The sequence below is a fragment of the Cimex lectularius genome, unplaced genomic scaffold (genome assembly GCF_000648675.2).
Source record: "Cimex lectularius strain Harlan isolate CLEC.00 unplaced genomic scaffold, Clec_2.1 scaffold150, whole genome shotgun sequence".
Lineage (NCBI taxonomy): Eukaryota > Metazoa > Arthropoda > Insecta > Hemiptera > Cimicidae > Cimex > Cimex lectularius.
The window spans coordinates 948,335-974,321 of NW_019392717.1; the positions used below are offsets into that span (position 1 = coordinate 948,335).

A 25,987-nucleotide genomic window follows, 5' to 3' on the forward strand; every position below is an offset into this window, starting at 1 on the left:
GTGTACTTCCGTAATGTTGTTTATTGTTGAGTTAGTTAACTGATCCGGTTCCTTTATTTGTATTTATGTAAAAGACTAGGCATTTAAACTCATTTTTGAACCGCTATAACTTCAGCAGCAATATAACATCTATATCTGTAACATCCATATGTTGCTATGTTGCAGTACATCTACATCAAATCATCTTAAACATAGTAGTTGGTGGAAGGGTAATGTGAAAAAAGGACCAGGGCCAACGGTGGTAATCGAACCCACGTCCATCTACGAGCCGTGAGTCTATCGCGCTAACCACTCGACTACTTCAGTCCCCTTCGAAAGAGTTAAACTACTGAAAATAAAGAACGACAAGAAAGACACGCAAACGTTCACTCCTATCCATTAGGTATCTGTTCTTATTGCAAAATGGACTCATGCCATATGTTAACTTTTAAAAAAAGAGTTCATTTTTAATATTGGTATTATTTATAGTTATCATAATGATTTTTATTTTATAAAGAGGGAGTATAATTGTGTTTGGATGGCTTCGAGGTGTCGCAGGCAGAAATACTTACGATGAATCTGATGCTGGCAGTTTGTCCATTTTTGTCACGCAGCTTTGAGTTTTCGACAGTTAAGGTAAATTGTATTTATTTTTATGTCGATTCGGTTTTGTTTATTATTGCTGCTTCTTAAACAAACGTAAATAAAAGAAAATGTTTTGGATTATGTTTATAGTTAAGGTGTCAACTAAATTTTGCACCTTTCGTCAAGTCGTCAAGCATCTCTAGACATTTTGTCTTTTACACACCTCAAGTCAAATTTGCAAAGTGTTTCCACAGACCAGAGTTCCATCTAAGAACTGGATGAAGATAAGAAGTATAATACAGGAATAGAAATTGTTCGGTTCCTTATTTAGTTCAAAGGGGAAGGGAGTGTACCATATGTCGCTGGAAGTCGGGGAAACAGAAACAACTGACCACGTGGTACCGCTATTTCTGTTTCTGCTTGAGTCTTGAGATCAAGATTGCTTTTTCAGCTAACGCTTTTTATATCGGCTTTTGATCATTAAACTTGAATTCGAGGAGGGACTTTTACACCAGAGGGCTTTACGTTTAGCCGTTGGATATTTTCAGTATTGAAATGTACATAAAGCGTTATTTTGCAACCGATATTTGTATTTAAAAATCATTGGAAGTCTAAAAGTGTTTCTTTGTTAATCTTAACTTGACAATATTTTAATTTGTAATGCGAAAATTGCACTACATTAGGCTGCACGTACCGTGGGGCTTTCAAAACGACTAGAAAAGATAAATACCCGTTGTTCTATTTGAATAACTAATCTACTGCGTCTGGTTTTATCGTTATCTCATTAATTAAATTTTTAGACAGTGGTTGTCAATGCTTAAAATATTGTATACAATCTAATAATTTAATAAGAAAGCCCACTTTAGTTTCGCGACTTTGGTCAATGCCCATCTTTGGGGTATTCGATGATGTGAAATATAGTCAAATAGTTTTTTCTTTTTCAAATCGTAAAAAGACAAACAAAACCAAAGAAGAACGGTTTACTGGGCACAGCCAATTCAAGAATCTCCTTGCAGAAATTCTAAACATCAGAGTTACAGATTTTTTGGCAAGACATTGCAGATTCAATGGGTATTCAATGGTCAACAAAATTCTGCAAGGAAATAGAAGAAACCTTGACAATATACTAGCATACTTTGAAACTATACTTTATAAACTTTACACAACCCGGACTGTTATAAATGATCTACAATGGGTGCATTGTAGTAATGAACGGTGGATAAAAATAATGTTAAAGGGGTTATATATTACATCCGGAATTCAATGGTAGTGGTTTTATGCCCATTTCTGTTTTCATTTTTCGTTTCTGAGATTTCATCCTCTTCTTAACAAAATTTCAGCAAACTCTAGAACAACAAACACAGTCCCACTTAATTGAAGGGTGTCATTGGCTCCATATAGAGAGCTAGTAGGATGCCACCAGACATGAGAATTGTGCTCGAGAAAGACAGCGAATCATTGGGTTCCCTATTTCTGGATGGAACTGGGGTAATTCTGTGTATGTAGATCTTTAGTTTATTACAGGTTATCTTATTATTGTATATATAGTTTGGTGATATAGATGTTTTAACTGTTTCGTGAGTATTTAAATGTGAATGTGAGTGTAGTACAAGAGAATCCATCGCGGAATGTCAAGTACCAACGGCTCCTCAGTTAGACTAGGTAATGTATGTTTTATTTCGCCCCAAGTGTAGAAAGCCCTGCACATGAGGAGTTTATTTTTTATTTACGCTAGAGAAGTCTCAAGTAAACAAGATTTTTTCTTTAATTACACTAACTGGTTTTAATGATTTAAGTCCACTTAATGAACTCTTTGAAGTATGTAAAGAACGACAGCGACAATAGCAGGTTGGTTGGAACAGGCATGAGGTACCTGGAGGGGAAGATCCCTTTCCATTTTTCTTCAGATGTCTTCATACTTTGGGCAGACAAATATTAGATGGTTCCAGTGCTGAATGAGTGCGCCGCAGGTGCATGAAGGATCACCAGGTTGAAGTAGTGCAGATAGGCCTTGTTGTTGCTATGGCCACTTAGTGCTTGTGTTATTTTGAATCGCGGTTTCAATCTGGAAGTTACAGTTGGGAAAAATGTTTGTCTTTTGTCTCCATTTTTTTCTCCAGTTCTCCACTGTTCTTCCTAGAGCTGTAAGTTTTCTTTCTGTGCTGTATGTTTACGTAAGTTCTTGGGACCGTGTCATAGGCCATTTCTGTTATTCCAGCGATCGATTGTACGCTTCGGTAAAGCTGTTGACAACTTTTTATATTGCCCTTTCAGTCCCATTGCGAGTTACTCCCTAACCGCTTCAAGAAGAAAGCTCTGGACGGGGACACCTGTCCTGCACGACGTCTTGGCTAGAACTCTAGGAATAGTAACCATCGCCATACTTGAGTGAAAGGTATGTAAATAAGAAAGAATATATTTATTTAAGAATGAGTGAGCGGGGAATGAAATGACCTTATCTCAATAGTCCCTTGGGCCTAACTTGGGCAGTTGATGGATACCACCAAGACAATGAGATAGGTGATTCTCGCGAGAAGTCATAAGTTCGGTCTCCCCATATGCGTTCTCGAGTGCATAATGAACAAAATTGAGCCTATAAAAAAAAAAATTAACAAATAAACACAGTTAACAACGATTTCCAATAATAGACCAACTCGCTATTTAGGTGTATACAGCCAGTTCAGTATTTCAGTGTAAAAGCCAGTTCAGTGATGTTTTTGACCTTTTTAAAAGCCGAGGCTTTTTTTAAACAACTTTGCCAAGTCTAAACCTTTAAACTTCGTAACAAGAAATTGGATTTATGGTACCTAATTAAGTTCCTGATGGATAGGGCAATAGTAGGGATAGGGGTAGGGGATAGGGATAAAAGAGGCGGCCTCAAGGCCTACTGCACGTCGACCTGAATAGATCTATTGTGCTTCTCTGTTATTTATAACTCACTGGCCAGCTTTAGGTTATTAACCAACCTCCTCATCTTTGCCAACGGCTCCTTGGTGTAGGATCATGCTTGTGGTTTTTCTTGACCTAGTTGCAAGAACCTGCATCTACATATACCCTCACAGAAACATAAAATGTGTGCTGCGGTGTCCTCCTCTTCCTGGCAGTATCTGCACAGTGTTTCTTCTGCCTGTACCCCTATCCAGTGCATGTGCTTTCTTAGAAGGAGTGCCATGTCAGGAGTCCAACCAGAATCCTGGTTCGTTTGCGGTTGCCTTCCAGTAATTCTTTTGTAAATTTTGCGGATGGTCCTTCTATGAATCTCTTCGCGTGCCTCATACCTGTGGTATTGTTCCACCAGGTTTTGGACTAATTAGGATCCATTTTAAGATGAATCCTCTTTTATGGCAGGCTGCTAGGCCATAGTAGTTCTGGGCCCGGAGAGTCCATGTTGGTTCCATTATTGGACAACATGTCAACCTTTTCGTTGCCTCTATGCACCGAATGTCCAGGGACCCATGCCAGGGTCAGGTCATTAGTGTCGCTGACTTCTGTCAGGGCCTCCATGCAGGGCACTAATGAAGTCCATAGTCAATCAAAAGTAAATCGGGTTGGGTTGCAAAGTACAAATAAATATTGAAAATTTGGTAGTAAATAAAAATATAGTGAACAATAATCATTGAATATTGCTTGAACCTTCTAACCTATGCATAAACGTTCACATATATATTTTATTTAGCAGTATGTAATAATTTTACAAGAATACATTGACAGTGTGTTTATTATTAATCTTTACATTAAAAATATAAAATTAAGTTGTAACTGTGCATTTTATTACGAAAACATAACTTTTATTTGAATTTAGTTGAGTAAAGCGGGAGCGAGATTGTCCCATGAAGAACTGCTAGGTGTCGCAGCAAAGCAATTGCTTTGAACGGTCTGTTGCTGTTTGTTATCTACTCTTATCAACAATATTTTGATTTTGAATGTACTTTGAATACTTGACTACTAATGTAAATAGTTACAGTTTTAATGATATTCATCAGAGTTTATTTAAGAGACAGCTTATTGATGTATTAAGTAAGTTTGTTAGACTGTGAGGTTTGTTGATAGCAATTATTTCTATGCTTAATGTAATTAAAATTATTTTGGATAAAAATAAACAAAAAACAACCACATTGGTAAAATACTAAATTAAGAGGTTACAACTGTTGAAAAATGATAGATTTTACGTTAATAGTTTAAATCATCTTGCTTATTAGATCCATATACCTGTTATATTTAAGACCTCTTTCTAGAAGTTGGTTAGTTGATTTGAATAGTTGAAGGAGTGTAGCCATTTAGCAGATGATTTGGAACCTCTTCATCAGTTAACTAGTTCACCCAGGCAGATGGCCAGCAGGCATGCTTTTTACAATTCACATCCCCACAGTTTGACAACTCAGCCTGTTGAGTGAACTGAATTCATCATAGAAAGCATTGAAATTGCATGTTTCAGTGCTGAAAAAATTCGTAATAGTCCCGCAGTATACGAAAGGGGGGTGTAAGGGGAATAGCAACAAAATAAAAAGGAGTGATGCTTGGCGTGAAGTGGCACAGTAGTAGTTGTGAGAAAGCACCTGGGTCTCAGTTTTTTAACAGTGGATGAACCCATACTTTTATTCAACTGGGTTTCATTATTTTACTTCTCTTCTTGCAGATGCTTCCTTTGGTTCTACCATTGTACTGACTTCCGTTGAGAAGAGTAATTGATTCCAAAAGTTGCCTGGTGTGAAACCGGCCAAGAAAAGCCTTCACATGGCAGTCTACAAGTTGAGATGATAGATACTAGGAAGTGGGGGTTTTTATTCTCCAATTACAGCAGTCTTTTGGCTTGTACTTTTCCTAGTTACTTAGTTCAATACAATCAACACGATTCTTCTCCTCACAAGTACTAGGTCATTGACTGTCATTGCTATACTTACTTTCCTTGGGTTTTCTTTGTTTCCACTTATGTCTCCATTGTACAGTTAACAGTGGCTAGTTTTTCCTATTTGATTAACCAACAAATTGTTAAATGGTTACACTAATTAGTAGGGTCATCATTGAGGGGCTGCGGTAGCCGAGTGGTTAAGACGTCAGACTTTGATCCCCACTGTCGCCTTTGGACTTTTTCTGACGCCTAAGGGGACCGGTGGCCGCAATTGAAAGAAATTGACATGGCACTCATCAATGGAAGGGGCGGGATCGGATCTCAGCAACCCTGAATTTGGTCCCAACCCCCTTCAAAAATGAATTTCTCACGGGGGCTCAAGTTCACATTTGTGTTGCGAGCACTCCCCCAAAAATGTGGATCCAGGGATAAAGTACAATAAGCTGTACAGCTCAGCTGCAGAGCTCAGGAGGGAATTCCTCCAGTCCCTGGTATCCATTGTTAAAAAAAAAAAAGTCATTGAATATACCCATGTTATGTAGATGTTTTCTTGGATGCCAGCGATAAGTAGTATCACTCCGACGAGTTTACCCCTCTCTAGCTTAGCAGTGAGTTTGCTAGTGTTGGTGAGGGTTGTTCGAGCATAATTTTACTGAGTATAGCACCTCTACAGTTTATTTACTTCTTTTGTCCTTTTTGGATCCCTTCTGTGATGGAGGATTCAGTGTTTGTTTTTGTTTTCCCACAAATAGGTTCAGGGCATGTATATTGTCAGTGTCTTCCTTTTTGAAAATTCCCTAGTGCCCTGGTACCTAACATGTCAGGTTGTGATTTCCCAGGTTTTGGAAATTTTGGATGTATTCACTGACAAATTTTGATGTGATTTTTTTGTCAGTGTAGCCCTTTTAAAATTTTCTAAGGCACAACAATTGATGCCATGATTATTTCAGCTTGAAGGACTGAGATGTACTTACCTAATCGGTATATAATGATATTTTACTTTTTGTTTTGATGTGCTGATGAAGGTGCCAGGTTAATTTCTTATTAAAGATAATTCCTAGGCATTTAACCTCATTTTTTAACTGTATCATTTCATTGTGCTAGCACAGACCTTGTATTTCTTTGTTTCTTTTCTTGGTAAATGCAATTAATATAGTTTTTGAGGGGTTTGCTTTAAGGCCCCCGTTGTGAGCACCATTGCTCTACCATGCTTAATGTTCAGTGGGTGAGGTCTTAGGTGAATTTCCCCCTGACTAGTATAACACTGTCATCTGCATTTCCCTGGGCAAGATTCTGCTTTCATTTAGTTTACTTACCTACTTCATCCAAGACCACATTCCATTGCAGTGGTCCAATATTCCTCCTGGCGACATCCTCTTGCCACCACTGCTTCTGCTTTTTTGTGGTACATGGAGGCCTGCACTTTTCTCCTTGTTAGCATTGGCTCTATCCATCAGCAGGTTCTGTCAGTTCTTGTCTCATTGATGTGACCAAGGAGTATTGACTATTTTAGTCAACCAGACAACTTAGTTGAATCTGTCAAATCACTTCATCTGAAAGAGGTCTAAGATCTAATAAGCAAAAGTCCAATTTTATCCTAATAGTTATCATTGTCAAGTATAATTCAGTGAAGTTGCTGAAGTAATCTTATGACGAATCCAGTAGTCCTAAGTGTCTAAATTCCAGGTTAGATATGAGTTGAGATAGAACCTAAGGAATTTTTAGAAACAGGAGTATTATTAAGTAATACTGTAGAATGGTGTTTTTTTTCAGAGGACATTTGCTTCCATTTATCTTAAGGCACCAGAATTAGCTCCATTCAGCTATTCGCCTGAAGTTTCTCTGAAGCAATTGCTGGATTAGGATCAAAGGATATCAGAAAAAAGTTAGGAGAATGGAAGTTGTAGTCAGGATATCTGAGGTACAAGATTGATCCAAACACACTGCCTTGTGGCACCCTCTCACCAGGAGGGCATTATTTGAAGACATCCGATCCTTTGTGAACTCAGAAGAAATGTTCTGTTAGGTGTAAGCAAAGGATTAGGTATAAGGTATTTGGAAGGATGCATTTTAATTTGTACTGTATGATCTATTATCTTATAATCTGTATTACTATAATACAGATGTATGAGGGTCTTTGCATGTTTGCTGAATGCCATGTTCATTAATTCCTTTTTTTTTCTTTAAGTCATTTGAGTCTAAATTCCTGCTTTCTGAGTACGTTTTTTTTCTCTCTGTAAGCCTGCAAGGTAAATTTTGACCGTTTGTGACCAGTAAAAGGATGCTTAATGCTTAGTCTTCAGCTAGCTTATGTAGGCTGAGATGATTTTCCTCCTGGGAGTCACTCTGGAGTCTTGGTAAAAAGCTTTAAGGTGTCTACAGTATGATCTTTGAAATGGAAGAGCATCCATTATTCATTTCCTTGAGAAGTCCAGAAGTCCGACTTAAATAACCTAATTTTTTTTAACAGATAATGAATTATAACATCAATGAAAATGTTTTATTAACAATAGGTTGGTTTTGTACACAAAAAAAAATTATTTTTAGAAAGTCAAATAGAATATAGATGCAAAAAGATGAATTTTAATTATGAACGATTTCAAGAAGTCAAATATATTTCTTATTTTATTGCAGTTCAATATTATATGCAGTGTGTAGTCCACTTTTACTTTTTAAGTAATTTATCATTTTTATGTAAAGTGTGGTTAAGAAGAAAGGATTAGTGTCATAACCTTCGGCTCAATATGCCACTGCTCTAACCACTTGAGCCATCATAACTTTGGTACCCCCTTGACACCAACTCATCATCTCAACCTACAACTTTTTCAAATTACCTTCTTTTGCCTTATATTCAAATTATGTTTAATCATTTGAATCCTTGATGAACTTGAAGTGGTTGCGGGGAGATGTTAGTGAAGTCCAACAGGTCCTTCAGTAGTTATATTAATATGTTTTAATTGGTCTTAGCTGATGAAAGAGTAGTTATTCAAAGTGATTCCTAATTTTTATGTAAAGTGTGATTGAAATGAATTGATTAGTCTCACATGGGTCACAAACCCCGACCGTTGACTCGATACACCGCTGCTCTAACTGCTTGAGCTATTGCGACTTTGGTACCCCTGCAACACCAAGTCATCTCAACTTATTAAAACAAAAAACTTATTATTATTTTATTTCATTATTATTATAATTTTTGTTTGTTAAACGTTATGAATTATTTTTTATGGTTTCAGTTTTGATGGGTCATCACAAAGAATGGAGGAAAATTGCAAAGAAATTTAGGAGAAAGAGAATAAGAAAAAAATGCGCAATCGAAAGGGACGAAAAACTGAGAGAGGAGGAGAAAATGTTGAAAAGCTGTCCACAATATCAGACTTGGCTTTATGAACAACAACTATTGGACAAATTTGCGAAGGAAGAGGAAGAAAGGGTGGCCAATGAGGCAAAATTAAAGTGGGAAGCTGAAGAAAGATTGGCTCAAGAAAGGTGGAGGCAAAAACAAGAACTTGCTAAACAGGAGGCTGAAGTCAGGGAAAAACAGCAAGCTCTCATTCGTGAAGAATGGGAAAAGGAACAAAAGCAAAAGTTAAAAGAAGAGGAAAAGAGGAAATTAGAAGAGGAAAGGAAAAAAGAAGAAATGGACAGAATTTTGGCTGAAATGGATTTGTTCATAAGTGGAGAATTGAGGGAATTACCGTCTGAACTCAACGTGTCTACGGAGACTCAACCTGGAAAAGAAATTTGCCCTTTTTTTCAAAAAGTGGGTGCTTGTAGATTTAAAACTAGCTGTTCAAGAAATCATGTCAGACCTGGAATAAGTAAGTGCATTCTAATGCCAGGTTTTTATTCTCACTTTTCCCTGTCAAGTAGTAATCAAGCTGAATATGACACTGATATTTCATTAGAGTATGACACCCATGAGCAATATAAGCACTTCCGTGACTTTTATGATGATATAAAAGATGAATTTTTAAAGTTTGGAAAAATTGATGTGTTAAAAGTGTGCTCAAATGAGGAACCACATCTGAGGGGAAATGTTTATGTTCAGTTTCGAGAAGAAAGATCTGCCATGTCAGCATTCAGGGGTTTAAATGGAAGATATTATGCTGGGAAAAGGATTTCAGTGGAATTTGTAAACATACCAAATTGGAACAGGGCGATATGTGGCCTCCAGTTTAGAAAAGCGTGCCCAAAAGGACGAGTATGTAATTTTCTGCATGTTTTTCGTAATCCACATGGTGAGTACACATTTATTGACGACTCGAAGAAAGCTGCTAAGGAAAAGGAATGGAAATGGTCCGATTCTTCTGATTCTGACGATTACAACAGAGATAGACACAATAATAAACGGAACAGATCTCATGAAAGGCGGAGTCGGTCTCAAGACAAGAAAAACAGTAGGCATAGTGAAAGAAGTAGACTAAGAGAAAAAAGTAGAACGACAGAAAGAAGGAGTCACTCTAAAGAATTCAGAAAGAGCAAAGCAAGGAGGAAAAAGAGGAAAAAAGATAAATATGAGTCTGAACGAATGCTAAGGAATGGAACATGACTGAATTAGTGTATTTTTATATTGACCTATAATGTTGATGTCAATAGGCTGTGACTGATTTATACTGTAATAATTATATATTTAAATAAATATATAACAACTATTAAGTTTTTTTAACCTTTTATTTATTCTTATTTATCAGTAAATTTAATTACGCTTACGGCCAACCTAGAACATCCAAGTCAAGACTATTTTTTCAGATACCAATTTAATAAAAAGCATTTTTATTTCAAGTAGAAAATGGTATATGCAAGAAGAATTTAAAAGTGGTATGAAGACACAGTTCACGATTACTTCAGCATACTCGTAAAAACATACAACTCAGACAGTACACATTTACATAATTTTCGTTACCCGTCACTACAGAATAATGAAAATTAAATAATTTAGAGATTTAATTTGGCAAGGGTTATGTATAAAAGAGTTAACACAACCCATTTTTTCACCAGGGATGACAATAACACACTGATATTCAACACAACAGTTCCAACTTTTATGTCCACCATAAAAATATAGGGGCAATAAAAACTGATGATGCCTAAAGAAATAAAGACCATTTTTGACTCGACAGAAAACAAAAAATTCCTGAACTAGAAGAAATTCCTAATTTAAGGCTACAAATCTCCCCAAAAATGCTTTAGTCCTAGATATTTAGTGTAATTTATTTACTCGGCTAGTGTAGGAAGGACGTCAAAACTAATCTTTCATTGAAAAATATTGAGCTATCGACCATTAGTTTTCTAAGAGTGCTAGTTAAAATATACAAAAAAACAATTCTAAGTTACATATGCCAGGATGGTGAGTTCATTCAGTGTGTGGGCATTTCTTTTTCCATCTATTTGTTACGTTTTGCTCGTAGTTTGCTTTGGAGTGTTCCAATTTGCAGTTCAGGTTCAAAGGGTGTGAGGGCTTTTCCCTGCCTTTGCTAGTTGTCATCCTGTCTGTTTCTTTAAATCCCTTTTGTACTGGTACATGCATCAGAGTTACCTGGTTGTTTTTCCTGGAGCTGAAGATTCCCAGGCCAGCTTTAAAACGAATGTGGAGAAGTTTAAGGCCATCAGGGATGCTCAGCTGTCTAAGAATGTTTATATCTATGCACCTTTTAAGCCTTTTTAAACTATTTCTCATGTGCACCTTGGAAAATGAAGAAAGCTTAAAGGTTTCTCTATGTCTGGTTCCAATCGGTGTTCCATTTTAGATCAGTTTCAGAATTTTGATTTTCCGAACATCATTTTGTGTTTATTTGGAAGGTCTCAGAATTTTCTTATTATTTCATTTTATAGCCATCTCATTTCTTTTTATATTTTTTAGGACTAGGAGAAAACAAAGAGTAGCACTACAAGAGATCAAACAACTTGTATAATATATGATGAAAGAGCCATTTACTGAATTTGTATTTGTTTCATTTTAGTGGCAAAATACGATTCTCCAATTGACTTTATGATTTCAAAATCTTAATAGTTGTAAATATAACTAATCGTTTGGAAGGAATTTAAACTTTGGAAGACAATGGCGGCGATTCGATCGTTCTAACCAATAAACAAAAAGAAACTGGATTTACACATTTTTCCATTTAGCGACTGGTCAACATTCTACCCCAATAAAAGTTCAACTAGAGCAAGCCATAAACATTTAGCCGGCGACAGAATAAGAGCGTGTTATTAATAGGCATCAATTAACAGAGCGAAAAGGGAAGCCTATGATAACACTGACATATGCCAGTGGTGCAATAAATAACGTTCCAAAATGAAAGAGCCCCAGTGCAGCTTACATTAAGTAAGGCTAAATGTGTCATTTCCTCCTCCTTAGTTATGAATTGCACAGCGACGGGAGAGAGAAAAAAATCATTATTCTATTTGGCCGGTTATGACTGGCATGCTCTTGCTTAATATATTCCCAGGACTTGCTTCTAATTTAAACCTAATTGTTTTTAAAATTCAAAACTGACGTGCGATTAAAAATTGTTTCTCTTTCATTGCCTGTTAGGTTTCAATTTTTCAACGAACTAAGTTTAGTTTTCCTATTAAAATTGAAGAATAACCTTTAGAATTTAAAAATGTATTCAACTTTTAAGGACTAGACAATATAGATAGACAACATAAATGACACGTATCTGAATGTTCTCACTCGCAAAAACCTTTGATGTTTACAAATTGGGTCTTTTTAAGTTACGTAGATTGAGTAGATTTGGATAAAAGATGACGGCGATGTTGTACAGCAGAAAGAAGTTGATGCTTATATTTCTCCAAGGTGAAGACCTTATCCCTGTGTACCATGGAACAGCTGAGATGGTCATCTGCTGGTCTGTAGCCAGTATTGTTTTATTAGAAGCTTTCTTGGACTTTTCTTATAAGGTAGAAACGGGTAGAAGGGTTTATTATTCCTCACTATCATAGTTTCTAATTTCGCTATTGAACCGCATCTTGTTGAAAAACATTAGATATTGAAAAAACATCACTTTAAATAGAAAGGATGACACGAAAGTGCAGACTTCAAGGACATAAATAAAATCGTACGAGAAGTTCTTGCGTGTCAAGAGAACGTCTGAGCAACGGCTCACCGAGGAAGGAATCGGCCATACCCGTCTGACAACGGACACCTTTTGGGTCAAAACCCGTGCAGTCCCGTTTTTAGAGAAATGTTGCTCAGTTGCACCACATAATTGAAGGATATCATTTTCAGTCCTTTTCAGGGAGCGAGTAGGTACGGCACCCGAAATAAAGGCAATCCTTGGGCACAAGGGTGGGTTGTCGGGTCTTCGTTTCGATTTTTAAGGGAAACGGGGGTGTAAATAGTGTAAATATTACATATAATTATCGTGTGGCTCCCCCACACCCTGACACTGATCTAAAATGGAACATGGAGTGGCAGCAGTAGTCAGACCTAGCGAAGCCGTTAGGCCCCACATCATCAATTTTCCAAGCTGGGATCCATGCAGTAGTACTCTTAAGGCTTTAAACTGTTCTATCAATGCTGGAGTGGGAATGCTTAACATACTTTCAGCTGCAGGGAAAACGTAATCGGTAGCTCCGATAGGTGATTTTAGGATCCGATATTGAATCGTTAGTTCGTGATCAAACAGCCACATTAGTCAAGAATGACGTGAGAAAAACGGGAGTATAGAACAGGTAAAAGTGCTTAAAACGTTTCCATGAGATAGGTCGTAAGTATTTAGTGCTTTCAATTTCAGCTTAACTTCGTAAGTAAGACGATAAAGTTAAAAAAAGCTTAGGAAAACCGTCGATATCTATTTTTGAGTTCATCTATAATGATAATGATCTTACATATCTTGCGTATGATCTTACAGCTCAAGGAGTAGAACAGACTTTTTTAAATTATTGAACTTACACAAAACAAAATCCACGATGAGCTTTCTTATTGTGATGTAAAATTTCATAGGAACTTAGATTTTATTACAAAATTGACGTAAAATCGTCTGTCTGAATATTGTACAGAAACCATTAGAAGTCGGAAATTTTTTAGAAAATCTATTGAGAACTGCTTTAAAAGTGGTTAAGGTGTCCGACTCATATTTGCCAGCAAGCAGTTCTGCGTTCGAATACTGGCACAGCTTATGGAATTGTAAAGTGGTTCTGACCCCTCTCCGCGGCAAACAACGGCTCGTTGGACGTCAAGACCTCCTATATATGTTTATGATAGGAATTTCTTTACAATGTCTACCACTCGACAAATAGGAGCTGTAGAAAAGGCAAAACGTTCCAAAAAGTGAAGTTTTACAATTTCCAGAAAATTGAAACAGAAACGGCATTTTTGTACGCGATGACGCAGAGCAAGAAAAACAAGGGGCTTAAAACTCTTCCCTAAAATACACCTAACGGTGTCGCATTATGAGGTCGTAATTGTAAATGATTAATTTTGATAACTTTTTTTAAATGTTTGCTTGACTGATTGATAGCCTAACAGCTTGCAAACAACTCTGATATGAGTACCACGGCACTAGGGGATTTTTTGAGGGCCGCTGGATTCGAACCCTGGACCTTTACCCTACATTGATGAGCGCCGTGTCAACTCCTAAACCGTTGCATCCACTCACATCCTTGGACCTGAACTGCAAAAGTGATAGATTGATTGAGGAGAGAGAGAGAGAGAGAGAGAGAGAGAGAGAGAGAGAGAGAGAGAGAGAGAGAGAGAGAGACCGTTTCGCATTCTTTTTTACCTTTTTTTGACTTCGGCAACCTTCACTACACCTGTCGTTCATGTATATGTCAATGATGGCTTCTTCCCAAGAGATTGTTTGCATTCATTATTTTTTTTCAAGTTTATATATATTTTGAAATTAAACTCGATCTTAAAATTCATTCAGTTGTAATAAAGTAGTTTTTTCTCGAGCGTAAATGCTTATTAATATCCAATTTTTATTTTGTAAAATTCCAACAGCTTCTTGTGCTGCAAGAGATAGACTTTTTAAATGATTATCCTTGGGAAAAAAAAAATACGATCACTCTTTACGCCTAAGGAACAAAACTCCTATAGACGTTAACATAAGAATGATAGAAAAACTACCCTTTCCTGTCAACGTTTATGCGTGTGCTTATGATTAACCCATCCCCCATCCCCCAACCAACCCCAATTCTTATTGCTATCAACCGCATAAACGAAATCCTAGAAAACCCTATACATATCGGGTTCTGTTAATGGCCCGATTCTATACATCTGGCACATCTGAAGAGGCGTTTATCGCTCTTCTCAGATAAAGATCGAAACAAAGAGGGTGACGTAACTCCGTATGGGGATGGAAAATGGTCGCGATGGAGGGAGATGGATCTGGGTCAAAAACCAAAAGGATCAACTCATTCATGGTTCGCCCGCTGTAGGCATCACAGCGGAAATGAAGAATCTCCTGCTCGTTTTGTCCTTCGTCTTATTAAACAGTACGGTGCGTATGACTTAAAACATCGAACAATAAAGCATTAACATTAAAATTTTCTAAAAATCCAATTTTAGGAATTATATAGGCCGAAAACCGACGTGGATTCCGTCAATTTTTATTCCTTGCGTTTAACGGTTTTTAATTAAATTTTGGTTGAAGTGTACAAATTGATGGTGTCAAAAAAGAATCGTTTATAATAAAATTCAAATAATTTATAATCTGTAACATACGTGTTTTGTTAAATTTAACGTTGCACATAAATTTTATAAAGAGAGATTTTGCTCTAAATTACTTTAAGTCTCTTCTTTACCATATTTTTTTTACAATAAAAATCCTATCAGCTATTATTAAAAAAATAGAATTATGTCAAACATGAAAATTTTTTTCTTCTGATATAAGAAGTCGTCGAAAGAACTGAACTATATGCTGAAAGTGTCAATTAATCAGTTTTGTAGGGATAAGAAATGTTAGGTTTTGTAAAAATCTCTTCTTTCATTTGTTATAAGCATATATTGATATATAAATGTATACATGTACGTATTATGTGTGCGTTTAAGGCGTCAAGAAAATAATGTAGATTAAACCATCACAGCGTTTCGGTAAAGCGGTTTTGCATAACCCGAGTAGTTGAAAGTTGCGAACTTTTTCTACTGTGATGAACGATAATTAAAATTTATATATTGTATATTTAAAAAAATATATTAAAGTTAATATCGAATTGTACGTTAATACATGGGGATACATATAAGCTTTTACAAATTTTAAGTGGTTCTAATGCATTCTTGGAATGTTTTTTTTTTCACTTTTTAACTGTTATACCACATTATTTGGACAGTTTTTTCAAATTTTTTAGTTCTAGTGCATAATTTGGACAGTTTTTTTTCCATAAAGCCTCTTTAAAATCTCTTTATAAGCTGATTAACAGTTAATTCATTTATTAACGTTAAATCAAAACATACATTTTCTGAATACATACAAACAGTGATGCGGTTGTTTCCCTATCATTTTCCCAATTATATTATAAACAAATTAATCTATAATTAACACTATAACAAAATTGTATATTCGATCAGTTAAAAAATGAATTAATTTATACATGTAGATTTGGTACTGGGTACTTAAGTTTTTTCGTTTTTGCACCACCTTCAGTGAGCATTACTCCAGAAAGTGAACCCAGTGTCGGTTGAATTCACTGATCAATTAATTTATAGTTGGATTTGAGTTTAAGATTGCTTATAACAGTGCTTGATTAAATATTAAGTTGAGTATAATGACTGGTTAAGCCAAAAAATTCAGGATAGCTATTTTAAAATTTAGACATTTGGTAAATATTAAATTTGCATAGTAACTATTTTTTTTAAATTGTGTTTGCATAATATAAAATGCCAAAATGCATAAACTGTGGCATTTGATGGTACATATATTAAAATCCTACACAAATAAGAGGAAACTTGACACATGAAAATTTATCAATCTAAAAAACAAAAAACAAAAAAAAACAAGAAGAAAGTAGATATTTCATTAAAAATAAAATAAATTTAATTTGATATCCACTTTATCTGAAGACCTACTTTGACAAAAATCTGTAAATTGATTGGTTTTTATTGTTTCTTTTAAAATAAACCTTCTCAGCAATTCCTCTAGAATCAAAGACAACCGATATGAGGATAGTTTGAGATTAGGGTCATTTGACCTTTTATAACCTTTTTCTTTAAAAGCGGCCACCATATTTAATCAAATTGGCAATGACCCACATTTATTTTTAAAATTTAATTTATTACGATATTTCATAATAATTTTTTGCCTTTATTTTCCAGGAGTCGCTCAAATACAGGTTCTCCATATTGGAAAAAGGAAGGAGCCTTTACAATATTGAGGTAATAGACGGTAATAAAGCTTTCAACATTTATTGTATTAAAAAAATAATAAAAATAAAACACAGCAAATATTTAAAATTTATACGGTATAGTATTGCACATTGATAACACCTGACAACTGGACCTAAAGCTACTAAACTACAACTTACTTTTATAAAAATTGCAGACAGAAAGCAAGAATTTAGTTTTTTATTTGAATTTTTTTGTAAAATCAAATCTGGATCAAATCCCTTGGATGGATTAACCAGTGTTACTATTAACATATTATCTTTATTATTATCTTACCACTTGTTAAGATATTAGGGAAAACAAGAAAATATATTTTGAACTTTTGTGTATTAAAGGCATAATTTGATTTTATATTGGTTTTAAATAAGGCTTATAGGGATGAAGAGAGGCAACTCTGCGTGTTGACTGGAATACCATCAAGTGCTGGCAGTGAAGATTTTTCGGAGGAATTGCTTAGAAACGTCATTACAGTAAGGATGGAATTTGATTTTGCAAATATTGACATTATCCTCTGACATGGCAGTTTTGACAGGTGAAAGGAGAATCTGCCAAAAGGTTGTCTGTGCTATGCCATGGCCTCGAAATCTTTTTGCAGTTGGACGAACAAAAGAGATACGATCGTGCCAATCGTGTTAAAAGGCAAACTGTTGGGAGGAAGAGGTACAGAGGGCAGACACAAACACAGTACGTTGCCTTCAACAATGGGCAGAAAGAAAAAGCAGGGACTGCAGAAGCTGTAGCCAGCCCAGACATATCACGAGCAACAGTCAGTGAGTGCAACTACATATAATAATAGTTGAGAAATAAATAATTCAGAAATAAAAAAGTAAAGATCTTGTAGTTTTCTTTTTGTATGGAACTATAAATTTTGAGGCAGCTTGTCTTTTCTTCAGCATACAAAATATCAATAATTCTGGTTGGGTGAATCTGTTCTGGATAAAAAACAAAACTAGAACATTAGTGAAACTAATTTTACCACCATTCAAAAGCTATTAATTTCTGATTTTTTGAAATACACATTTCACTGAGTTTGATCAATGTAATTATAAATGTAATACTCTGCAGGTGGTGTAATGGGAATGGGGCAAGCCCAAAGCCAGTCAGGAAGTGAAGATGCCTGCGATGAATGCTACTATGGAGCAGTAAGGCCAGTTGGACATCCAAGTTTAATAAGACCAGGAGGATATCCAGGTGCAGGAAGACCAGGGGAATATCCATCAGCAGGAAGGCCTGGGGAATATCCAGGAACCGGAAAACCTGGAGAGTACCCAGCTGGAGGAAGGCCCGGAGAATATCCAGGAGTTGGAAAACCTGGAGAATATCCGGGTGCAGGAAGGCCAGGAGAATATCCTGGAAGTGGAAAACCTGGTGAATACCCAGGAGCAGGAAGGCCAGGGGAATATCCAGGAACCGGAAAACCTGGAGAGTATCCAGCTGGAGGAAGGCCAGGAGAATATCCAGGTGCAGGAAGGCCGGGAGAATATCCAGGTGCAGGACAGCCGGGAGAACATCCGGGTGCAGGAAGGCCAGGAGAACATCCAGGTGCAGGAAGGCCAGGAGAGTATCCAGATGCAGGTAGGCCAGGAGAATATCCAGGTATTGCAAAACCAGGTGAATACCCAGGTGCTGCTAGACCAGGCCAATACCCTGGAGCTGAAAAACCTGGAGAGTACCCAGGTGGCAGACGGCCAGGAGAGTATCCAGGAGCAGGAAGGCCGGGAGAATATCCAGTTGCAAGAAGGCCAGGAGAATATCCGGGTTCAGGAAGGCCAGGAGAATATCCGGGAATTGGAGAATATCCAGGTGTTGGAAGGCCGGGGGAATATCCGGGGGCTGGAAAACCTGGGGAGTTTCCGGCTGCAGGAAGACCAGGAGAATATCCAGGAGTTGGAAAACCTGGAGAATACCCAGGTGCAGTTAGGCCAGGAGAGTACCCAGATGCCGGTAGGCCAGGAGAATATCCAGGTGCAGGTAGACCAGGTCAATATCCAGGAGCTGGAAAACCGGGAGAATACCCAGGTACAGGGAGGCCAGGAGAATATCCAGGTGCAGGAAGGCCGGGAGAATATCCGGGTGCTGGAAGGCCAGGAGAATATCCAGGTGCAGTAAAGCCAGGAGAATATCCAGGTGTAGGAAGACCTGGGGAGTATCCAGGGGTTAGAAAACCTGGAGAATACCCTGATGCTGTAAGACCAGGTGTGCCTCCTGGATCTTGGCCTCCTGAAGGTAGTACGCCAACACTTCCTGGAGGAAAAATCCCTGATGGTTATCCTGTAGGTACAACAAGACCAGGATGGCCTACAGGGTATCCAGACAAATGGAGGCCAGGAGAATACCCAATATCAAAACCAGTTTACCCTGGAGAACAAGTAAAATACCCTCTACCTCCATGCGATCCATCATACATTGTTTGTAAAGCTGGCGAAAAACCTGTATATCAACCACCAGATACATATAAACCCGGTCTCCCTACAAGTAGCAGACCTGGAGAATATCCTAGTGGCAGAAGACCAGGAGAATACCCAGGGACTGGAACCACTGGACCATATCCAGGCCAGGTGAGGCCAGGGGGATATCCTGATACAGGAATACCAGGAGAATATCCTGGTATTGGTGGACCAGGTGGACTTCCAGGCTCAGCAAGACCTGCAGGATACCCAGGAGCAGTAGGATCAGGGGAATATCCAGGTGGAGGAAAACCAAGTGGATATCCAGGTGTTGGAAAACCTGGAGAGTACCCTGGTGTAGGAGGAACAGAAAAATATCCAGGTGTAGGAAAGCCTGGTGATTACCCAGGTGTTGTAAGTCCGGGAGAATATCCAGGTGCAGGAAGGCCAGGAGAATATCCAGGTGCAGGAAGGCCAGGAGAATATCCAGCCCCAGTCAGACCAGGATCATATCCAGAAGTAGGACCAGAAGGATATCCAGGTGTAGGACGGCCAACAGAATACCCAAGTGTTGGAAGACCAGAATATCCAGGTATTGGAAAACCTGGAGAGTACCCAGGTGCAGGAGAACCAGGAAGATATCCAGGTGTTCGTAAACCTGGAGAAGGTACAGGAGTACCTGAAGGCTATCCAGGAGCAGGAGGACCAGGAGGATATCCTGGTGGTGGTAAGCCTGGAGAAGGTACAGGAGGGCCTGGAACCTATCCAGGAGGAGGACCAGGAGGGTATCCTGGTGCAGGAGGATATCCAGGTGTTCATAGACCTGGAGAAGGTACAGGAGGACCTGAAGGCTATCCAGGAGCAGGAGGACCAGGAGGATATCCGGGTGGTGGTAAGCCTGGAGAAGGTACAGGAGGACCTGGAGCCTATCCAGGAGCAGGAGGGTATCATGGTGGTGGTAAACCTGGAGAAGGTACAAGAAGACCAGGTGGCTATCCGGAGGCAGGAAGACCTGGGGAGCACCCAGGAGCTGGAAGACCAGAAGGTTATCCGGGTACAGAAATACCAAAATATCCAAGTTTTGGGAAACCTGGAGATTATCCAGGTACAGGAGGATATCCTGGAGGTTATCCAGGTGCAGAAGGATATCCAGGAGGTTATCCAGGTGCAGGAGGATATCCGGGAAGTGGCAAGCCTGGAGAGTACCCTGATTCAGGAAGTCCAGGAGAATTTCCTGGAGCAGGAAAACCAACTGATATTTATAAGCCTGGAGGGTACGGTGATTTGTCTGTGCCAAGTGCTGGTGATACTCAAGCTCAGACGAATGTTAATTTCGATGGCAATGATACTACAGCTAGTGCCTCATCTCAAGGTAAATTGGGTTCTGGTGTAGCACAGACACAAGTATCAGGGACTTATTCAGGTTCTGGTACATTTAGTGCACAAGCTCAAACAAGTGATAATGAAAGAGGTGCTCAAAGTCAAATTCAAGGAAATGCCAAAGGAGCCACAAGTACTGCACAAGGAAGAGCAGGAACTAGTCAAACTCAAACTCAAGTCCAAGTTGGTACAGAAACAGGAGCTACTTTGGCAGAGTCCCAAACAAGTGGATCAAATTTTGCCACAAATACTCAAGTTCAGGCTGGTTCAGCAGGGGGCTTAGCTGATGCCCAGTCCAAAGGCCCAGGATCAACATCAAGTCAAGCTCAAATTGGTTTTTTCCCTTATGACGGATCAACTGATGGTCATACATCACCATACAAAGGAGGTGGATCAGCATCAGCACAAAGTTCTGGATCCTCTGGACAATCACAGAGCCAGATCCAAGGATCATTCCGCTATGGTATTTCTTATACTGGTGCTGCTCAGTCCGGGTCTGGCGGGGTTTCAGGATTGAAATTCCCTAATAAACTCTCACTGCCTGGTTCAATTTACAACAGTTCAGGCTTGCAAAATAATAATTTGAACATTTCTCACCAATTGTCAAATTCCAGAAAAGAGGTCTCTGTTTCGGACAATCCAAATTTAGGTCTGGTTCCTTCCAATTTAAAACAACCACACAATGTTAAAAAAGAAACATCATCCCCAGTGACTGACGATTCACCATCTGATAGAAAGACAGCATTGGGAATCAATTCAAACCAAGACAAATCAAGTGTAAATAATTTGCCAGTTGAAGAAGATGAGTCAGAAGATGTTTATGATGAAGATGAAGAATATGATGATGAAGAAGATGAAGATCCCTCTGTGTTATCAAGGAAATCAAGTTTCAACCAAGTAACTACTACTACTACAACTACAACTACCACTACTACACCTGCTCCAGTTTATACTTCAAAGACTTCTCCAACACAAACACAACAAATAATTCTAAAACCTGACAATAAACATGATACTTTAATCATTCAAGGAACCTCAGGATCTTTAAAACAAGGCGACGTATTGCACTCTGGTACAATAGTTCCAGGAACAGGAGGCTATGTAATACCCAATGGATTTAGGGGAAGAGTAACATCGGTGGCTGGTGATAAAACCGAGGCAATCGCACCACCCAACAGTGGCCAAGCACAAACTCAGACAGTCGTCATTTCACCTGGATCCGGTAACATAAAACTATCAGCGCCTAGTTCAAGACAACAAGAGCTAAAAGGTGTCGAAAGCTACAAACAGTTTTCTCCTGGATTTTACCCACCCGTTGCATCCAGACACCCATTTGTAGCGACAAACAACGGACTAGTTAAAGCCAGCCCACAAAATAACTACGATAGTTTTGTAACAGTAACAAACAGTATAACAGGGCAGATCAAGAACAATGATCAAAAACAATCAGAAACAAAAAAGTACGCGCATACTTATTATACAAAATCGTCAACATGTGGCTACTTCACATTCACATGCACCGCTGTCTCCGGTTCAAATGGCCGGACAAAAATATGCAAACCAAAACCACAAACTAATCCTGATGGTTCACCGTGTAGTGCAGAATAATCTTTTTCAACCAATGAAATTAACTCATTCTTCCTTAAAAAATCAATTTGTATATAATTGTAAATAATGCAAAATAAGTATTATTTTGTAGTTTCCTTTAGTAGCTCTAATTTATATTATTATTTTCTAATAAAATGTAATTTAAGTAACATGTGTAATTTCAGTTGTCACCTTTGTCATTTTACTGTTGGAAAGAAAAATGTGAATAATCAGAGAAAAAATAAAAAGGAACTAAGAAGAAACTTTCACGTTGCACTTCAATGATACAAAAATTTTATTATTTTACATTTAGCATAATATTAAACAAAATACATTAGTTTACATACATATTTGTAGTTTTTGTCATACTAACTTAATTAAACAAGTAGTTAAGCTTTTTTACCCTGTGTAAATATTATTTCAATATCAAGTGTTTATTGTTAAAAATATTTTTTTTTTTATAAAAAGCTATTATAAATTATAGCTTTGCAAATGTCTTTAAGTTGTTCTACCCTAATTAGTTAAACATAAAAAAAATATATATATATAAAAAAAACAGGCAAAAACAAATTATTAATTTAAAAACAAACAACAGCTTAGTTATGCCTTAAGACTAAATAACTAATTGTATGTTATATAAATTATAATACGATATTATCTGATTATTAATAAAACATAAATATAAATTAATACATACAATTTATAGAATTGTGGCAAAAATATATAAAATGACTAGCATAAATACACTGATTGTAAAGAAAATATTAGAATTTTTTTTAAAAAGTTTTTTGTTTTTGTTTTTAAGAACAAAACTCATTTTATTCGACTAGTATTATTATAAAATTTAGTGTACAAATACTAAATACATTTGTTATTCATACGTCTGGTTACAAAAGCTTAGAGACTATTAAACTAACAATTGTATTCTAAATAATACAAGATTAAATTGACTTTTTGTAAACTTCATTTCATCCTAGTATTGTTTTCCCCAAAGCCCATATTTTTTATATACATACGTCATAAATGTTGTGTGTAACTATTGATAAAATTAAAACTTTTTTGTTTTTGATTGAAGGGCATCAGAATTTTAGCTTAATAGGCAGCTTTATACAACTTAACTGACCTGACAGCAATAAGAAATACTCAATGCCTAAAATCATCTTGATTTTGATTATTTTTACATGTAACAGCCAGAAAAAAAAAAATTAACAAAAAGCTAAATTAAAAGTTTGTTCGATCTTTTTTGTAATGTAATTTAGCATCTTAAAATATATTGTACGACTGCAAAAGCAAAGCAATGGCAATCAAGTTTTCTGGAAAAAGTGTAAAATATTAGGTGTGTGCTGTAAATTTAATTTTTTTTTTTAAATTACATGCTCATCTCCCTGTAGACCACACAGAGAAATCTCACAGTTGTCAGTTCTGCTGCAATTATTAATATTTAGGAATATTTAACTGGGTTCAGGATAAGTATTTTGCATTGAAATTCAATGCTGTTAATATTGAGAACACTGAGTTTGAGTTTTTAAAACTAATTTCAAAGAAATGAATTCAAAATTTTAAGGTAATTGAAAGAAATCAAACTGCAACTTGAATTGGACCCCTGGTTGTATACTTTTTAATATATAGGGAGATTCGGTATAAAATGCACAAAATCAGTTTTAGAAAGCCAGTGTTTCTATAAAAATGGAGGAGACATCCTGTCCAAAGAAGAAGCAAGGAGATAAGAAGAAGTGAGAATAGAGATATTTTACATATCCCAAAAACAGCAAATCCAACAGAGATCTCTCATCCAGGCAAGTCACTGACATGTATCAACTGTGACAACACAACATATCAGGGAGTGGTCCAACACCAGACGTGATTATGAACGATGAAAAAGATACACTCAGGACCATAGACAGTCCTATAATATTGCTATCCACACAGGCGATGAAATATACATTTCAACTAAATTCATTAATTTCGTGGTCCGCTTGACCAATTACATTTCAACTTTTGTCTTCCAATTCATACTATTGCATAGAAAAGTCAACACTGGACCAATGTCTGTCTTGAGGAAGATCATAGTTGTACATTTGAATACATTGATTTTGCAAGTGATCCAGAAAGTCAATGCAGGTACTCAAGCAAGAAGCAGCCTTAGAGAATTCGACCATCTGGCTGATAACCAAAGTAGTAGCCGAACAGATCCAGAGCAACGCACCTGATCTAACTGCACCCACTCCAGTGTGCTGTGATGCAATTAGACACATTACATTTCAATTCATTTCAAAGTGACAATGTTATGATTTTGATTAGGCTTAGAGTAAAAAATAAAAATAAAAGAGAATAGGGAAGAGACAGTCAAGTAGGTATATCCTCTAAATACCGTTACCAATATGAACTGTTTAAATATTAACACATCAAAATTTGAAAGAATGTTTACAAAATGACAAAAGAAATACCAAGGCTCGTTTTTGTCAAAAACATAAGAAAGGCACACATAACGCAACTTAAAGCATATAGTCAACCTAGAAGAAATTAAGCTATATTTTAATCCTTTATTATTGTTTAATGAAAGTTACAAACATTAGTCCCTTTAAAGTTTCATTTTTTGTTAATTTGATTTATAAAATAAGTACAAAATCACATTCTTAAAAACTGACTTCATTTAGATTGTTAAAAAACAGAATAAATAAAAAAGAAACAAGAAAATAGTAAATTTGACAATTATAAAATTTAATAATGAAAGCTAATTTTAATTGCTATAAAACAGGATTTTTTGTATAAGCCAATGCCAGGTCTGCCCTTCCGTGCTCCAAATGCTATCCTCTTGATCAAAACCTACTCACTACTTCAATGAACAGAAGACATATAATTCCAAATTAAAGCAAGAATTCAGTCATTATGGACTTGGTTACGTTTGAATGAAATTGAACTTTATAGTTACATCCTTTGATCAACCAAGAAAGATGCATAGCCTCAAGACTACTTCACACCATCGCAGAAAATGGTTCAAGTATTAATCAAGAATGAAGAAATAAGAACCAGATGCGGAATTTTGGACTTTCCAGATTTACGACAAGACCTTAATGGTTTTCGGATCCACAACATTATGTCTCATTTTCTGAAACCCACGGATATACACCAGCCATCCCCACATTGTATGAGCATACATGACTTCAGAGGAGCATGACTTTAGATGCAGCGAACAGCAAGAGGTCGATCATCATTCTGATCTGAAGGGGGTCAAATGTACAGTGGGGAGAATATTATCAATAGTTTTAAGATTGAAAACAAACTCGTTTTTTCCAGGCCTTTAAGAGTGAGAAATTTTGTCACATTTTAATTCATTTCAAAGTGACAATGTTATGATTTAGATGCCATGATTAGGCTTAGAGTAAAAAAAAATAAAAGAGAATAGGGAAGAGACAGTCGAGTCAGAGAGGTGAACAAGATTCCGGGTAGATAAGAGACAAGAGAAGTGTGCGATCCTCAAAAGTGTTGTATTCCCTAAAATGGAGTGCTTCGGTCCACTGCGAATTGACTGGAAATAGTGAGTACACTACATCCACCTTGTTCTAAATGGTCTGGCAAACGCTTTGTAGGAAATTTCTGTTTATTTAAATTTATAAAAAGTTTTAATTGTTTGTTTAAAATTTAAAAGGTAATTTATTGGTTTTAATTATTTTTTTGTGTGTTTAATAAATTGTTTTTAAACTTTAATTAAATTTTATTGTAAAAAGGCACCTGATCGGCTGTATTCAGGTTCGGTCAAGACCTCTGGGGCTCTGTTTCTCATAAAAAGGATTCAGAGTTGGGCCCGTCTTGTTGAATCGAGAACAGATCGTGACATATCTACATCTTGCAGCTCTTATCTCTGACTCCGTCTACAAATTGGCCATCAATCAT

The 25,987-nt window shown here is 36.9% G+C and overlaps 2 protein-coding genes across 8 annotated transcripts; both read left to right on the forward strand.

The window, feature by feature from the left end:
• Positions 1-432: 432 nt before the first annotated feature.
• LOC106664327 (U2 small nuclear ribonucleoprotein auxiliary factor 35 kDa subunit-related protein 2) lies at positions 433-10,065 on the forward strand. Of its 5 annotated transcripts, none has more exons than XM_014390012.2 (3): positions 438-615; positions 7,187-7,464; positions 8,647-10,065. In XM_014390012.2, exon 3 carries the CDS (start codon positions 8,652-8,654, stop codon positions 9,960-9,962), a length of 1,311 nt encoding a protein of 436 aa, XP_014245498.1. In that variant the 5' UTR covers positions 438-615; positions 7,187-7,464; positions 8,647-8,651; the 3' UTR covers positions 9,963-10,065. The 5 variants fall into 5 exon arrangements, with proteins under 5 accessions (XP_014245473.1, XP_014245498.1, XP_014245452.1 ...); XM_014390004.2 differs by lacking the exon at positions 438-615 and adding an exon at positions 4,493-4,581; XM_014390020.2 differs by lacking the exon at positions 438-615 and adding an exon at positions 6,545-7,099.
• A 4,719-nt stretch (positions 10,066-14,784) lies between these two features.
• Positions 14,785-22,775, forward strand: LOC106664531 (elastin). Of its 3 annotated transcripts, none has more exons than XM_024226571.1 (6): positions 14,785-14,859; positions 16,671-16,730; positions 17,108-17,209; positions 17,272-17,509; positions 17,805-18,183; positions 18,769-22,775. In XM_024226571.1, the coding sequence occupies exons 1-6, from the start codon at positions 14,812-14,814 to the stop codon at positions 22,112-22,114; spliced, it is 4,173 nt and encodes a 1,390-aa protein (XP_024082339.1). In that variant the 5' UTR covers positions 14,785-14,811; the 3' UTR covers positions 22,115-22,775. The 3 variants fall into 3 exon arrangements, with proteins under 3 accessions (XP_024082339.1, XP_024082338.1, XP_024082337.1); XM_024226570.1 differs by having other exon boundaries at positions 17,805-19,589; positions 19,920-22,774; XM_024226569.1 differs by having other exon boundaries at positions 17,805-22,773.
• The last annotated feature ends 3,212 nt before the right edge of the window (positions 22,776-25,987 follow it).

Coding starts and splice junctions, on each gene's coding strand:
- LOC106664531 (XM_024226569.1), top strand. CDS start 14,812: ATGAAGAATCTCCTGCTCGTTTTGTCCTTCGTCTTATTAAACAGTACG. Junction 16,731..17,107: donor GGAGCCTTTACAATATTGAG/GTAATAGACGGT, acceptor GTTTTAAATAAG/GCTTATAGGGATGAAGAGAG. Junction 17,210..17,271: donor TGCTTAGAAACGTCATTACA/GTAAGGATGGAA, acceptor CAGTTTTGACAG/GTGAAAGGAGAATCTGCCAA.
- LOC106664327 (XM_014389966.2), top strand. CDS start 4,488: ATGTACTTTGAATACTTGACTACTAATGTAAATAGTTACAGTTTTAAT. Junction 4,582..8,646: donor ACAGCTTATTGATGTATTAA/GTAAGTTTGTTA, acceptor TTATGGTTTCAG/TTTTGATGGGTCATCACAAA.